Source organism: Megascapheus bottae, chromosome 18, assembly GCF_031878675.1.
Source record: "Megascapheus bottae isolate mThoBot1 chromosome 18, mThoBot2.hap1, whole genome shotgun sequence".
Classification (NCBI taxonomy): domain Eukaryota; kingdom Metazoa; phylum Chordata; class Mammalia; order Rodentia; family Geomyidae; genus Megascapheus; species Megascapheus bottae.
In genome coordinates, this window is record NC_143526.1 from 15,063,133 (window position 1) to 15,079,962 (window position 16,830).

Consider the following 16,830-nt stretch of genomic DNA (forward strand, 5'->3'; position numbering starts at 1 on the left):
ATGTTTGTAAAGTAATACACCTTCTATCTGGTAAATATAATGTAACCCTTCTATTAATGACAATAAAAAATAAATTTAAAAAACCTGCTCAAAAAATAAGAGCTGCTGGAAATTAAAAATATAATAACAGAAATAAAAATTCAGGATTAAGTGTTGGAAAGTCTCAATTAAAGAACTCTAGTTACTAATGTGTTTATAAATGAATTCTAAGCCTCCACAAGTGAAAGAAAACATGCAATCTTTGTGTTCTCTGGGCCTGATTTACTTAACCTAAATTTTTCCAGGTCCTTCCACTTCTTTGCAAATGATACAATATCATTGCTTCTAATGGAAGATTAAAATTCCATTGTGTATATATGCTACATTTTCTCGATTCATTCATCCACTGAGGGTCATCTGGGCTCATTCCATATCTTGTTCATGGTAACCAGTGCTGCAGTGGACATGGCTGTGCTACTAACTTTACTGTATCCTGGTTGGTAATTCTTTGGATAAATGCTCAGCAGTGGAATTACTGGATCACAGGGTAGTTCCATGATTAGTTTTTTTTGTTTTGGGTTTTTTTTTTTTGAGAAACCTCCATAATACTTTCCAGAGTGATTAAACAAGTTAGTATTCCCACCAATAGTGCATTAGGGTTCCCTTTTAGCAACATCCATACAAATGTGTTCATTGAAATATGGTAGATTTGAGGGAGAATTCAAATAGTGTAATTCCTTAGAAAGACAAAGTTAGAGTTCAACAAAAATAAACACCAGAAAATAAGTACTGAAAGGAATGGGGTCAAGGGTAGAGGCATAGATGAATAAAGAGGAAAAGGGAAGGTGAATGTAGTTTAAAAAATTCAAAATATATCCTACAAAATTAAGAAAAGAGAAAGAAGGGGTAAGATGAGATGCATAAGTGAGAATGTTGAAAGAGGTGGCATTTATCAAGACTCATTAAGTTCATAAACTGCTTTGTTAAATAACAATTTCTTTGTACAATTTTTAAGGAGCTCTATAGAAATTACAGCAAAGGGTCAGCATATTGATTCATGCTTACAATCCCAGCATTCAAGAAGCAGAATTAGGAGAATTATGCATTTGAGGCATATGTAAGTTACACAATAACAACTAGACTGCAAAAGAATAAAGAAATCAGATTACAAGGATGAGAGAAATGGGAGAAAATTAGGAGCTCAATCTCAGAAGTTGAACATTCTAAACACAAAAGATGGAAAAATTATAGAAGAAAATTCCCAGACCTGAATGACACTCATTTCCAGATTAAATGCATCAGCCGAAAGAACCTGGAAGATGTATGAACTCAGACCCACACCAGTCATGTAACTGGCACATGGCTGAAATTCCCAGCAAAAATCACTTTAGGAGCAATGTAAATAACACAGGTGTCTTGAAGAGAAAGAAAACAGGTTCTGAACACAACTGAAAACTAAGACAGCATCAGACTTCCTAGTGTCACTACTGGAAGTTGGAAGACATGCAAGAAATGCCTTCAGGATCCCAAGGAAAATGGGGTTTAATCTAAATTCATTTTCTGCTAATCTGGGGCTTGAACTCAAGACCTGGGCATTGCCCTTTGGCTTTCTCAAGGGTAGCACTCTACCACTTGGGCCACTCCACCACGTCTGGCCTTTTTCTATATATGTGGTATGGAGGAATCGAACCTAGGGCTGCAAGCATGCAAGGCAGGTACTCTACCACTAGGTCACGCTCCTGGCCCTCAATCTAAATTCTTTTTTTTAAATTTATTTTATTGTTGGGGTGATACACTGAGGGGTTGCAGTTTTACATACATAAGGTAGTGAGTATATTTCTTGTCCAACATTGTTACCACATCCCACATTTTTCTCCCACTTTCCCTCCCCCGCCAAGACGTAAAGTTTATTTGCAACATCTTTTCTTGAATAGCTGTTGCATTGGTTCACCCTTTATCTTTTGTCTAACCATTTCGTGGTTCCTCTTCCCTTCCCTAGCTCAAATAAACACATGTACATCATGTATAAAAATTAGATGCAATGACAACAGGGAATAAACCATGGGGGGGGGGAAATGAAAGGAAAAAAGAAATAATTTTAGGATTCTCCTAATAGAGGATCACAATATCTCAAAAACTATGCACATATGGCCATATAAAATGAGGCTAGATGAAATGAACTCCAGGATACTGAAACAAGAGGTTTATCTCTGTGCCTCAATCTATATTCTTGATCCAGTCTAATAAGCATGGCAGAAAGAATATATTTTCAAACACACAGGTTGCAAGCCTGTACTTCTCCTTGAATGTGTGATCCCAAAACATATAGGACAAATGTAAAAGTAAGCTAAGAGAGACACATGCATGGTTCCACACTTTGGGATGAAGCTCAAAGGGAAACAGAAAGATGACAGCCAGGCAACAAGGCTTACCAAGCAAGCTGTCCAGACTAGACTAGGCCAGAGGAGTCTGGTAAAGATTGTTGCAAAAGAAAACTCCATAGAATATCTGATATCAAGAGGAGATCAGGCCAACAGAGGACAATTTGGGATTCATTTGTGGCAAAGGTTTCAAATCAGTATTTGTTCACATATAAGACAGGAAAATTAAGCCCAGTGCATTTCACAGCTCAGCTTAAGAAGTATTTATACCACAGTGATAAAGTAAACATTAAACATGAATCTAACCCAGTGGTGCTCAGTCTTGGCTGAATGTAGGTGCCATCTTTATCACTATAATAAAAACTATCTATACCCATGTCACACCCTGGAACCCTAGAATCTCTGGCAGATAAGAAGAGTAAGGTTCACAGTTTCCCAGGTGATTACAAGAGGAAGAGAAGACTGACAACCAGAAAGATCATCTGAGACAATTTTTAGCCTACAAATCCTCATTTGTAGCTGCAAGCACTTAAAACCTCCATTATCATACCTCAACTCACTGTTCCATCACCTTGCAAAGTCCAACTAACCAAAAGTAAATGTTTTCTGTTCTATCTCAAAAAAAAAAAAAGGCATTAATCTCCTGATGCCCATTTATGAAGCCTCCTTTCTCTGGTCACCCAAGCCTCTCCTCAACTTTGTTCTTTCCTCTCCTGCTCTCCACAGGTTTAAATTCCAGCAGGGACAAACCACCTTATTAAAGTTCAAACATTGCAGGGGCGGAAGTGGGGAGGGCTGGTGGGGCAAGAAAATTGAACCAAAATGTTGCATAAGTTGCAGAAGGGAAATTCCCCAAAGTGGGTAGTAAATGAGCTGACTTCTCACCCTCTCCAAATAAATTGCCATTGAAAAACAATGAATAGTTGCTACATTTCATGACTAAAATAAACAAGTTAGGCTGGTCTGGATAGGTCCAAAAATGGCAAAAGTCTTTCCCCAGTTTCCTAGGGCTTCTTCTAACTCTGCAGCTCATGCAGTTCATACCTGTTCCATCATCCACAAGTGAGTCAGGCTAAGTGTCTATCAAGGACTGAAAATATAAATATACATACGTGTGTGTGTGTGTGTGTGTGTGTGTGTGTGTGTGTGTGTGTGTCATTCTAACTCCACTGGCATGACTGTAGTTCAAAGAAAACTTTGTCGTAGAGCCTCCATGTTGAATTTAACTACACTTAAACTTTTGCTAGAGAAAGCCTATGCCTTTCTTTAAAGCTGAAGAACAAAGTTAATAAAAAAAAATAAATAGAACATTTAAAAAAAACTGTGCTGAATTAAGAGATCTTTCAGGGCGGTAATTCCCCTTTCTCTCCGTCTTTTTTTTTGGCTTACTGAATAACTTCTTTTGCTTGCCCCCAACTTGTCCTCAATTTGTTGAACTCACTTCAAGTGACTTAGGTTTGATAAGGTGCCCTCTCTCAGCCACTTTCTAGGCACTAACTTCACCAAAATGCCTTTTGATTGGGTAAATCAGTGCCTAAAATATCATCACCATAACAGAACTCCAGGATCTGTGATATCCATTTATGTTCTCATCTAAAGTAAAAGTAAGAAGCTCTTTTTCCTACACCTGAACCAACACTTGAAAATACCATGTTTAAACTTTTCCAGGCCTAATATTGGAAAATGACATTTCATAATTATTAAATTTGTATTTCCTTGTTCATAATAAAACTTGAAAGTTTTACTTGTGCTTTTTGGCCATTGTGCAAGTGCATTTTCATAATTTGTCTGCCTGAGTTCTTTGCCCAGTTTTCTCATAATGAGTTTGTCTTTTTAAATTTCTCATTCTTTACCAATCTATTTCTTTATATTTCTCAAGTTCTAGATTTTCCTGACCATTATGACATCATCCAGACCACACTGTACTTTTTTGTTTGTATACCTCATAAATCTTTTTTTTTTTGTACTCAAGGGCTTGAGTACTGTCCCTTAGCTTTTACATTCAAGGCCGGTGCTTTATCACTTGAGCCACAGCTCTACTTTTAACTTTGTATGGTTAATTGGAGACAAGACTCTCATGGACTTGACTGCCTAGGATGGCTTTGAACTGTGACCCTCAAATCTCTTCTACCTGAGTATTCAGAATGACAGACATGAGCCACCAGCACTTAGCCTGTGTCGTATAGGTATGTTTTGCACTCAAGACAGGTGTCCTGCCACTTAAACCACACCTCTCAACCTTGATTCTTAAGAATTGTTTCGTGCTTCTCTCCTCACTAAACCATTGTTACCCCTGCAGCTAGCAAAAAAAAAAAAAAAAAGCCCTCCATGAATTTAATGAATGAAGAAACAAAGATCCCTGTATCTGACACCCTTTAGATCTAGCAGAAAAGGAATTTCAATTTAAAGAGTTTCCTCAGGATTACAAAGGTGGATGACATCAGAGCTGGAGAAGCTAACATGAGATGAGAATACCCCGGACTAGCCACAAGTGAGAAGCATGACCAACACCTGGCTAGAAAGAAATGAGAGAGCAGGAGGTAGAACTGGAGAATTGCAGTCTATCCCCACTGGCTCAGGGAAAACCTGCCTCCCCTTGCTGTCTTTAACAATTAAAATTCTCAAATCCTCAGGATAACACCCCATTTGAAACTACTGCAAACAATGAATAAAAGCAATGGCTGAACAATATCTGCAAAAAAAAGGCAGAAACTGGCCAGGAAAACCTCAACTTTTCTTCCTGGCAACACAGTCCACTTCCTGTGCAACTTCATGAACATTTTCTGAATTCCCCATACCTCAGTTTCCCTGTTAAGAAAATCTGTGTAGCACTATCCCCACCACAAATTCTTTTCCTCAAGGAAACCTCCTTACAGAAAAGAAGAGTTGCCAAAATCCTGTCCCATCAGCCAACTTCCACCAGGCCTTGGAATTCTCAGCAAATAGCTGGTTTTGCAATTCTTTGGGCTTTGCCAACCCTCCAGGGTAAAAAAAATAAAAATCTTCCCACAAGGATTCAAGACTTGCAAGTAGAGGAAATCTTTGAGAAAAATCTGGGTTGATGAGCAGCTAAGAAAAGCCAGGAGGAAAAAGACACATCTATATATGTTTGTGCAGAAAATAGAAAAGGTTGAAAGCAATGTGTTGCTAAAATACTGCTTCTATGAAACCAACCTTCTGTTACGTTTTTTACTCCTTGGTTGCCTGAAAAAGGCAGGGTGATTCCCATTCTCCAGTTATACTCTCCCTAGCCATGGAAGGCCTGGTTTCAAACCTTGCCACCTCAACAAGCAACCCCAGACACAGCTTGGTACATTTTTTTTTTTTTTTTTTTTGCAGCTCAGTGCTGTGGGAAGAGAAGGTAATAACATCTCATTTTCAACACTAGGGGCAGAATTGGAAATCAGGAAAATAAAGTACATACCACCTAATGAGCTTTAGCTTTCTTTTCTTTTTAGCATTGTAGAGTTAGAACACAGGGCCTTGACCTTGCTAGACAGGTACTCTATCACTTGAGTCATGCCCCTACCATTTTTTTAGCAGTGTTACAACTTTGCTCAGGGCTGACTTACACTACGATTGACCTGCCTATAGCCTCTTACTTAGATGAGACGACAGACATGAGCCACTGCGTTCGGATAAGTGGTTGAGATGTGGGGGAGTTCTCACTAACTTTCTGGTGAGCTAGCCTCAAACTAAAAATCCTCTGGATCTCCACCTCCTGAGTAGCTGGGATTATAGGCATAAACTATCACACCTAGCTACAAGGACAAGCATGTTAATCCAAGCACTTCAGTTCAGAAATTAAAAGGTCTTTTTCCTTTAAGATGCTCTTTGTTTTCGTGCCAGTACTGGAGCTTGAAATTAGGGCCTCACACTCCTTGCTCATAGCTGGTGCTGTCTCACTTGAGCCATACCTCCATGTAGGCCTCTACTGGTTAAGATAAGGTTGGAGATAAGAGTCCCTAACTTTTATTGCCTAAACTAGCTTTGACCAGATCTCAACCTCCTGAGTAGCTAGGATGGCATGTGCCATCAGTGCCTGGCTTCACAAAGTCCTTTTTAATACGTGCCTCTGTGTTTCACAAGCATCTTCTAAGTTCCTATGACAGACTGGATGACAGCGAAGTGAAGATAGTGCATGGGATCCCTGACCTCCTGCAGCTCAGAACCTGGTGAAGGGAAATATTACTTAAATCTTAAACAAATGCATACTGTCTAGCTGTGATCATTGCCATGAAAGGAAAATGCAGCATATTAAGAAAGAACAATGGGAACTTGGTATAATCAAGAATATCCTGGGCTTGGAAGTGAAGGGTTAACTAGTTGTAGTAGTGACCACAGCACCTGAGATGGTGGGACCTGAACACACATGGGAGTCATCAGAGACCAGAAGGGAGACCTGTTTTCAAAGCAGCAGAAAGGCCAGAGTGATGAACTAAGGAAAAGGGAGATGAGGAACTTTGGGAATCTGTTACGCCTGCTCCAAGCCCTGCCAGGAATGAGAAGCCATAAAGGCAAAGATGGACAGTGGAGATCTACAACTTAAATTTTCTGTCCACATCCCCACTGTAGCCCCTTCTTCAAAGATCACCTTTGGCCCCATGCTGCTAAGGTGATAGAAAGACATTTCCAAGATAATATGCACATGCCTATGTGTGCATGCACATCAACATACATGCATGTATGCATGCTTTAGGCTGTTGGCTGCCTTGGGAAATGTCTATAATCCAAAGTTAGGCTCCTCGCAGTCCCTTGATTTTTCCAATTCAGCCATATCCATATCTCCCATTACACATGCTCTTCATATAGTGTGGCCCTACTCTGCTCCACAAGTGAGTGATACCTCTGTGTCTCCACACTGTGACCCAGGGCTGACATTTGCCATAGCAGAAAATAGTGGCAGCAGCACCATGTAGCTTCGGGAGCTAGAATGAAAAATACCAGGCACTTCCACCGTGTTCTCTTAGGATGCTCACACTCTGAACCCAGCTGCCATGCTCTGAGGAAGTCCACACTGAGCCACGTGGAAAAGCCATGTGTAGATCTGGGCCAACAGCCACATCAACCCCCAGAAATGGGAGTGATGTTGCCTCGGATGATTCCAGATCCAGCTGTCAAGTTGCCCAGCCTTGCAACCTTCCCAGCTGAGGCTCCCAACCTAATGGAGCAGAGAAAAAGCTACCCCAACTGTCTGCCAACCAAATTCCTGATTCAACTTATGTACAGGAGGGAAAAAGTCTGTTAATCCTGAGTTGTAGGGTGAATTGTTATACACTGACACAGAAAATGTGTCAAAGCTATGTATATATACATCTATAAATACATGCTTATATGTGTGTACATGTATATTTTTCCTTAACTACTCCCCTGAGATCCTTCTAGAGTGGATGACTGTAATTACCTCTGAGTTAGAGCCCATGGGCTTTAGCCACACTACTTCTAGAAAAAAAGTGGCCAGGTTGCTCACATCCAAGAAAAATTAAATACTTTTAAATGACTGAAAATATACAGAAGTAATCCATTCTCATTGCAAAAATAAATGAAAACTCTTCTTAGCAAATCTTGAACCTTATTTCAATTGGCTTTGAAAACAGATAAAAAAAAATGAGATTGCCACATGCAGAAATTAAATAGGGCACCTGGGGCTTGTCTTTCTCCACTGCTAAAGGCTCATTTTGGAGTGTGTTTTCCAGTGAAATAATGGAAGCATAGACCATGTACTTGGCACAGAGCCTGGCACCTAAGGTCCTACTAAACTATAGTTATTATTGCTGCTTTTGTTTTTGTTAGAATAAAGATGTTTCTTTGATCTAACACTAACTCTTCTTGACCTAAATTCAACATCCTCCATATTTCATCTCAACTAGGGGTAGGGGAGGGGTGGGGAAGTATAGCTTCTCTTCTGTCTTGAATATATTCAACATATGGAAAATATCCTCAGTATACAACTAAAACACTTCAGCATATAACCAAATCTGAGTTTGGTTAGGAGTCAGGAAAGGGCCCTCAATTTCCATAAGACCAAGAATGTCATACATTATGTAACATAACTGACATGTATTTCCATTTGGTTGAATAAAAGAACTGTCCTTTGTACAGGAAAGAAAAAGATAAGAGAAAGATCAGTATGTGAGGAAAAAAACAAGCTTATGAAAAGTTTCCTGGCATAATAACTACACGGCTTTTGAAGTGAATAAATCAAATATTACCTTGGGTTATAATGAAGGTACCCCCCATGGCGTTATATAAATATCATAAAGCTGGGCCTGGGCTGTGATGCCAAGACCAAGGAACAGAGATTGGAACAAAGGGATAGATCACCACAGGTTGGTGTATTTCCTTTACTCCTCAATTGCAGGATAACTTTCGCTTACTCGCTCAGCTTCTCAAGTCACAATGTTGTTAAACACAAGCTAAATTTCAAACTAAAAGGACTGTTAAGGAGAGTAGCTCCCAAGTTTCCAAGATAAGAGTCACTGTTAGTGTTTCTGTATGCTGGGTGGCAATTTTCCAGGCAGAAATATCATCATCAGATTCATGTGTATTAATTAATCTGTTAAAAAAAATTACCTCTGAAAACCTGTATTTGGCTGCAAAATGCTGCTTCTGTGACTCTCATACAGAAACCATTGGTATCTGATGGTATGAAAGGCGGTTAGAGAAGGAATTAGAACCAGCATACTAACTGAGGAAAATAGACTAGCAAGCTCCACCAACCAATATTGGCCTTTCTTTCTCAGATCTTTCAGTTCAGGGGCATCACTTTTCCTCACTGGATGTTGATAGAAGAGGGTAATAAGAAAGTGAAGAGAAAGAGGGCATGAAAAGCATACACTATGGATTTAAATCTGAGTCAGTAGTTCTGCAAAGAAATGTCACTACCAAGGGAAACCATTTCAAAAGAACAGTGTAGTCACCAAGTTCAAGCTTACATACACACACACACATACACACACATGCACACATATATCCCAAATTTTAATGGGGGGGGGACATTGGTCCTCTTCACTGTATGTATCACATTCTCCATCAAGAAAAAAAAAGTCCTTTACATTCTGGAAAGTGTTGAGAACCCCCCCTCCCCATTCATGACCTCCAACTGACTTGGAGTGGCTCTTGCCAAAGTTGGTGTGAATTCTCTGAGACTCAGTCAGTAGACAGATGCCTGGCAGGTCTGATCTACCCTTGGAGAGAAGTCATTTTGCTCACACAGTCACTGCACCCATGGCCCGAAGACCCCAGATTCTGAACCAATGGAGGCAGTCAGGCTGCAAGCCTTCCCTGTTGACCATGACTGCCTCTCTCCTATTACCATATATGATGAAGTCTGTTGAGAGATCTGCTAAGACCTGAAGGACCATCCAGTTCCACCAGTCCAGCCACATTGGTTGGTGGCATCTTTGGAAAATGCCTTTATTCGGCACTTCACAACACCTAGTTTCAGAGTTATGCCTATCTTCACAGCACACATTTGCAAGTGGTTTTTCTCACAGCCATTTGCATGGCTGTTTCCCAAAAACCCCACCACTTGAAAAGCCAGAGTATAAAACCATTTTACAGTAGTTTATTCTTCCCAGCCTTCCCTTCACATTTTTTTTTAAAGACAGCTGCACCCCAGAGTCCAGATTGTTTTTGGTGGACAACTGCTTATAAACACACCTTTCTCCATGAGGTCTATCTCAGCTCCAGAAAAACCAAGGACAAAAACCAAACTTGTAGGTGAAAGAGCAGATCCGGGCCAGAGCCACTCCAAAGGAGTGGACAAGGTGAGTGGCCTGGCCCACAGCAGCAGTCCACAAGATGGGGCCATAGGGAAAGCGTGGGGTGAAGCGGCCAGTTTATGGGAACAAGTCGGTGGCTTAGCCTTGGCTGGTGGCTGATACTTTTTCTCCTATCCCAAGTACAGAGCAGGCACCTGCTCTGGAAAGGCAGGAATGACAGAATCTTTCTAAAATTGGCCCGCTCTGCCTTTTCTACGGAGAAACACGTGGAGACCTACGTGTTAAACCACCAGCCCTCCTTACGCCTTCCGTGAACCATGGCGCACACAGGTGGTTACCTGCGCAGGTACCAAATCTTTAACCAAGGCAAGTTCATGGCTAGCTCTGTGGGCACTTGTGTCTCCAACACTCCCTCCCTTCGCTGCCACCAGTCCCTCCCGAATTGGAGGAGTGGGGGGGGGGGGTGAATGGAGGCAGAGGTACAGGTAAAGGTGCCCAAGGCAACCCGGCTTCCAAGCATGCCTGGTGGCTTTTTCTACCAGGCAAGGCGCTGGTGCTGGCACGAGGGCGCCTCCACCTAAACCCTTGAGATGGACCAGGGGGGTTCTTCAGGCTGGCACCCGCTTGCTGCCGACCTAGCCCGCTTTCCTGTCCGCCCACCCCGCCCCGCGGCGCCCCTCCTGAATCTCTAGTCGCCCCGCACCAAGCCCCCCGGGGAGCCGCGGAGCCGCCGGAGCCGCAGCGCCCACTCGGGGCCGGCCAGCGAGCACTCACCCTTCTGCTCTCGCAGGCTCGACAGCGACCAGAGCAGCAGCGCCACCGAGGCCAGGAAGCAAAGCTGGCTCAGCAGAAGGTCCCTCCGGCGGCGGCGGCGGCGGCGGCGGCGCGCGCGGTCCTCGTCGCCCGGCGGCGGCGGCGGCTGCATCCTCGGGCGGCCGGGCAGCGGCCCCAGCGGACAGCCGCCACTCCGGTGACGGGCGGCCGCGGCGAGGACGGCGGCGGGAAGCAGCCCTGCGCGCAGCAGCCGCGCGTCCTCGCTGCGCTCCCACCCGGCCGCCGCCTCCTCCTCCTCCTCCTCCTCTCTTCCCTCCTCCCGGCCGCTGCCCGTCTCCACGCCGTCGCCCTCGCCGCCGCTATCGCTCAGTCCCTCCTCCGCCCCTTCCTCCTCCTCCTCCTCGCTGCTCGCCCGCGCCGCCGCCTCCCGGTGCTCGAAGTCCCTCTCCTCCTTGCGCGCCATGGCTCCCACGCTCCGCGCCCGCGCTCGACCTGGGGCGGTGGCGCGGTGGGGGCGGCGGGGGCGGCCGGGAGGCGGGGGCGGCCGAGGAGGAGGAGGAGCGGAGCGGGGAAGGACCCGAACCGGCGAGAGCAGGGCCCGCTGCTCGCCAAGTCGACGGACTGGCGACGCCACCCCGGGAAGGTTCCGGCCTCGCGGGCAGTGGGCGCGCGTCGCGGGGCCGCTTCTACCCTCGGGTCCGAGCTTGAGCACCTGGGGCACCAGCAGGCTTAGTTTGCCCGCAGCCGGCAGCTGCCAGGCTGAACCGGTCCGGGCTGGTAGGTGGGGGTCCCTGCACGGGAGGTGGGGGGGGGGGGGATTGGACGCGGCCGTGCGCTGACTTGCGCGGCGGGGAGGGGGCGCGCACGGAGTAGTAGACAGGGCCGGGAACCCGGGAAGGAACCCTGTGCACAGTCCTTCGAGCCTTCGGTGTCAAGAGAAGGGGTGGCACCCCACGCGACACACACGGGTGCGCACACACACACACACACACACGCGCGCGCGCGCTGGGTAGCAGTATTCCACCCAAACGCTTTGGCCCAAAACTTTCAGAGAAACTAGGATTTTCTTCAGTCTTCTACACGCTCGGTGCCCAGGATAGGAGCGCTACGAGTGCGCTGGGCTGTGGGCACAGAGCCACTGGCCTCGCCTCCTCCCGCGGGCCTCCTGGGTTCCCCTCTGCCCCCTTGTGGGGATCCCCCAGCGCGCCCTGGAAAGTATCTCCCCAGTGGGTTTTTGACTCACTAGGGGTGTCCTGGCTCCCCCCTCTGGCCCAGGTTCACACTTCCCTCCCTGGCTTGCCAAACCAAGCCTTACTGCTGTGGCTGAAAAAGAGAGGGGAGGCCTGGACGCTGGGTGGCTCATCCCTCGGGAGGCTGCCATAGGAAAACCTCGGTTCGAAGCCAGCCCAGGCAGAAAAATCTGTGAGGCTCTTCTCTCCACTAAAGTACTCAGAAAAATCCGGAAGTGGCGCTGTGGCTCAAGTGGGTAGAGCCGCTAGCCTTGAGCACAAAGAAGCCCAGGGACAGCACCCAGGCCCTGGCTTCAAGCCCCAGGACCAGCCATGAGAGGGAGAGGGGCAATGGCAGGGAGTGAACAGGAGGAGGACCTAGCATGGTTACTGCAAGAGGAAGCCTGAGGGGATTTGGGGCAACCTTAAGGGGAGACAACCCTGCAGGGAGCACCAGCCCTGTTGCCCACTAGGCAAGACCTATATGGTGTTGCTCACTGTCCCTCCTTGGACTTCCGTGGCTTCCTCCAGGTGCCTCCCTATGGCTGCTGGCCGGATGACACAGCCCTGAAGAGAAGATGGGGGTGTGGGAAGAGGATGAGTAAAATAAAAGGTCTTGTTCCACAGAGTATACCTCTGGAAACCCAGTATGTGTCTGGATGAGTGTATGGAGTCATGTCCGATCAAGGAGTCAAGCTGCAGGTGCCAGGGAGGTGAGGAGGAAGGAGGGAACTGTCGGTGCAGATTTCATCATGCCTTAGTCCTGGAGGCTGCCAATACAAATGTATCTTCCAGTGGGTGACTTTCTACCCCACAGTGAGATGTCCCTAATATCACACAGCATCTGAGGACACAGCAGAAGATGAAGTCATTGTCGGTGATTTCCTGTCTCTAGAAGGACCACTTCACCCAGCAAGGGGATTTTTGCATTATGTGCTTATCATTTGTCCACTCCTGTTTTCAACTTCACATCCTCCGCTCTACAAGTGCCTGTGTGCTCCTCCCTTCACCTAGGTTAGGTTGCCAAGTGCCAAGAAGGAGTTGAAGCCATGTGAGTTTACCCAGGCTGGAGAGCGTGAGATTTCTCCAGTTCTGCCACCCCCATCAAACATTCAGAAACAGAAAAAGTTGAAGAGCTCAGAATAACTAACTGAGAAAGTCATTCAAATACTATTTCCAGTGAAAAGTGGGGGGGGGGGGAGGTGAGAGAAAGAATATGGAACTAATTGGGTTAGGGATGGAGCACTCAGGGAAAATTGCCATAGGCACAAGATATTGTGCAATCTGGCAGATGGGGAGGGGAGAAGCAAGAAGGAAGAAGGTAGAAACCAGGAACTGGCAATTCCTTAAAAGAGAGAACACCCCTGAGAACATTCAGAGAAAGGAAAGTAATGAACTTAAAGCAGGGACAAAAAAAAAAGAGAGAAGAGAAAAGAAAAAGATCCCTTGGAGAAGCCAACCCTGACCCTGACCCTGACCCTGACCCTGACCCAGGAAGAAGGTGAGGGCCTCAGGTTCCCAGCCTGATTAGACTGAAACCCTCATGGACTCCTCACTTTTCTGGGAGATGGCACCTCTGTGGGAATTTGTCTGGGATCAGGGGTGGCCCTGTCTCCCTCTATCTCCTCACATCAGGCAAGTATGAAGTGAAGCAGTCTCTCAGGTGGAATCAGAACTGGATAAAGAAAATAGAACCCGCCCAGGCAGGGTTCTTCTACCAAAGAAAAGCTTGTGCACTACCTGTGACTGTCAGCTTTTGAAAGATCCCCAGCAAAAAACTGGATTTCAGAAGGAGTAGAAGTGGGACTAAAGAATGTGTTTATTAAAGGGGGTATTTCACTACAAGGGAGGACATCAGTCCTGAGGTGGCTTTTGCTTTTTACTCCGTGATCAGTTTTCACTTGATTCTGCAATTTAGGCATATATCCTCCAGAAGGAAATTCCAGGCTCTTACTACTTTGTCTGAGAATGACCTTACTTAAAAAGACATGTTTGGCTCTCAGACATGCAGAGGTCTTCTCCCTTCCAAGAGTGACCAGAGTATTTACAGAACACCTCCTCACCAGGGATGGATATGAAATACTTGCCATCCCTGCCCTGCTGTTTCTAGAACAAATCATCTCACTTTCCATTCCACACAGAGACTTGGCGACTTTGGTGGGCAATAGAAGTGCCTCCTTATTCTCCTCCTTCTAAAATAGCCTCTTATGAACAAATTTTCCATTACCCAGGGAATGGGGCCCTATTTGTGCCTAGCAAGGCTCATCTCTGGGCCTCCTGCAGTCTTTCTGGCTCTCCAGCCTTCTCTTACCTGCAGTGCTCAGAACCTGATGGAGCAGTTTCACAAACAAAGCAATGTTGTGTCTCCATAACACCAAACATTGCCCGTTGTGGCAAACAGATAAGCAGACAATTTAGAAGTGAGATGGGGAAAGAAGAAGAAAAACCACAGAAGCCATTTGCTTGGTGAAGGGACACATACCTAGACTCCTTGCCATAGCTGCTCAGTAACACAAGAAGACGTGGCCCGAACACAAGACCACCGTAGATGTTCATTGGAAACATTTAAACACAAAAAAAGCAATATTGCCTGCTGTGGGATAAAAGAATAAATCCTTCTGTAGAACATTCTCAGTTGAAACCTTGGATGCTTCTCCCTTTTCAGGCCTGTGGACTTAGTGTGCAGGCGGCCTACCACCTTTGCATAATTCATGTGCAGTCTCAGAAAACTGTTGCAGTGACAGGCTTGTGACTCTTCCTGCTAATGCAGAGCCCCATAGATCTGAGCAGAACCACAGCTTTACTCTGGAGGGTCTAGAACCTTACTTCTCTCTGCTTTCTGGTACAATGCCAGTAAAACACCATTTGAACAGACAAAACCAGTTACAACATTGTGGTTAAGTCCACACAAATAGTTACTGTGCTGTGGTGAGTGCACGCTCCACAGCTTGAGCCCTGGAGAACACTTTCTACCAGGTTGGCTGCTATGGTTTTAGATATTTACTTTTAGAAGGAGATAGAACTTTCCCATTTTTAAGCATTTTTCTTCAACCATGCATTTGATTGATGATTTTTGACTTATTACCTCAATATGAATAATTTTCCCCTGGTGTATTGCTGCCATATTCATTACTACCTTCTTTAACAATGTCTTATTGAGGTATAATATACATATATACATATGTGTGTATACATCAAAGGCACACAGCTTAAGCCTTCTGCTCAAAGGCCTCATGTATGTAAAGGCATCCTACTAAGTAATTTTCAAGCCAGGACATAGAACATGTGTCCTTCTTCTCCTTTGTGCCAACCTCTTGCCAGGCAATCACCTCATCCTAGGTCTAAGTTGCCTGACCTTGAACTTTAGATATATGGAAGCTACTATGACTTAGCATTGTTTCCACGGGATCTTGCCACAGAAGTGTACACAGCCTTGATTTCTTCTTTTTGTTGTTGTTGTGTAGGTGAGGGCTCTTCAGTTCCCTTCCAAGTTCGGTGTAAGCCAAAGTAATCAAACCACTGGATCTGGATCAGAGACAAATGACCTCCCAGACTGACTAGTTTCATCAGGAACTGCTGCTGAAATTGAAACATTCATTCAGGATTTCTTCTCAAACAGGTTTCACCAAGGAAAAAAAGAGTCTGAAAGTGAGTGTAGGAAGACAGGTCCACCATATATTTTGGGGACCAAGAGTTTAAAGATAAGCATAGAGGAATTCCTAACTACATATAATTTGAAGACAGCTCTTCATGAAAAAAAAAATGTCAAGACAATCCATTCTGTGCATTTTTTCTATCTCTTTTCTTTTTCTAAAAAACAGGACTATGGCACAGAAACCTTCAGAAAAGATGCACACACAGTCACAGACTCTGGAAGTCAGGGAGCATCCTTTTACTCTAGTGTTGTTGGACATAAAATGGACAAGGGAACTTGTGAGAGGGTCCAGCCCAGCCCATCCTAGGCAAATGAAATTCAAAAAGCCTGGAAGGCTGCCTTATTTATCAGCTTCCAGGAACTTCTTCCATATGAAAGGCTGAGGTCTACTATTCTTAGGAAAGGAACAGTGGTTGGATCCTGGAGGATAAAGACAAAGTAATGTTACCTAGCACTTTTTATCCGTATTTTCTATTAACTTGAAGAAATAAAGAGGTGTGCATCAAACACACCTACAGTTATGTATACATCTCTGGTTTCACATGAGTACTGTTGAAAAAAAGTCCCCTAAAAAAGGAATCCAGTATATTGTATGTATATTTGTTTATTTGAAATAGGATAGAGAAGGGGGAAAAACAAGATGAGGGGAGGAAGTGGGGGAGGGAAATGGGGACAAAAACATGAGAAGGGATAGCAATGTCTGTTAAGTAATGCACCTTCTATCTGGCGAATATAATGTAACCCATCTATTAATTACAATAAAATATATTTTAAAATAAAAAAGAATTGAGGATGTCAGAAATAAGAGATTAAGATTTTAAGTCTGCAAAGGGTAGAAATTAAGTACTCATAATGTGAACCATTTGTTCATTCTGTGAAGATCATCGCAAAGAAAACAGACAGATGCCTCTAATTTTATTTGTTCATATAAATTTAGGAGAGCCCTAGGGGGTTAATTTAGTTAGCATACAAATATTAGGCTTTGGAATCCACTTTTGTTGTTGTTGTTGTCATTACTTTTTTTATTTGTTCATTTTTGTTTGTTTTTTTTTCTTTTTGAGTTTTATTATGCAGCTCAAGATGGCCTT

At 44.5% G+C, this 16,830-nt stretch overlaps 1 protein-coding gene across 1 annotated transcript in view; it reads right to left on the reverse strand.

Annotated features, from left to right (window-relative positions):
* Positions 1-11,154, reverse strand: part of Slc24a3 (solute carrier family 24 member 3) — a 479,159-nt gene extending 468,005 nt beyond the window's left edge. Inside the window, exon 1 of the mRNA XM_090351934.1 lies at positions 10,859-11,154. Within this exon, the coding sequence (XP_090208060.1) occupies positions 10,859-11,009 (151 nt within the window). The 5' untranslated portion in view covers positions 11,010-11,154. The remainder of the gene's footprint in view (positions 1-10,858) is intronic.
* Between the last annotated feature and the right edge of the window lie 5,676 nt (positions 11,155-16,830).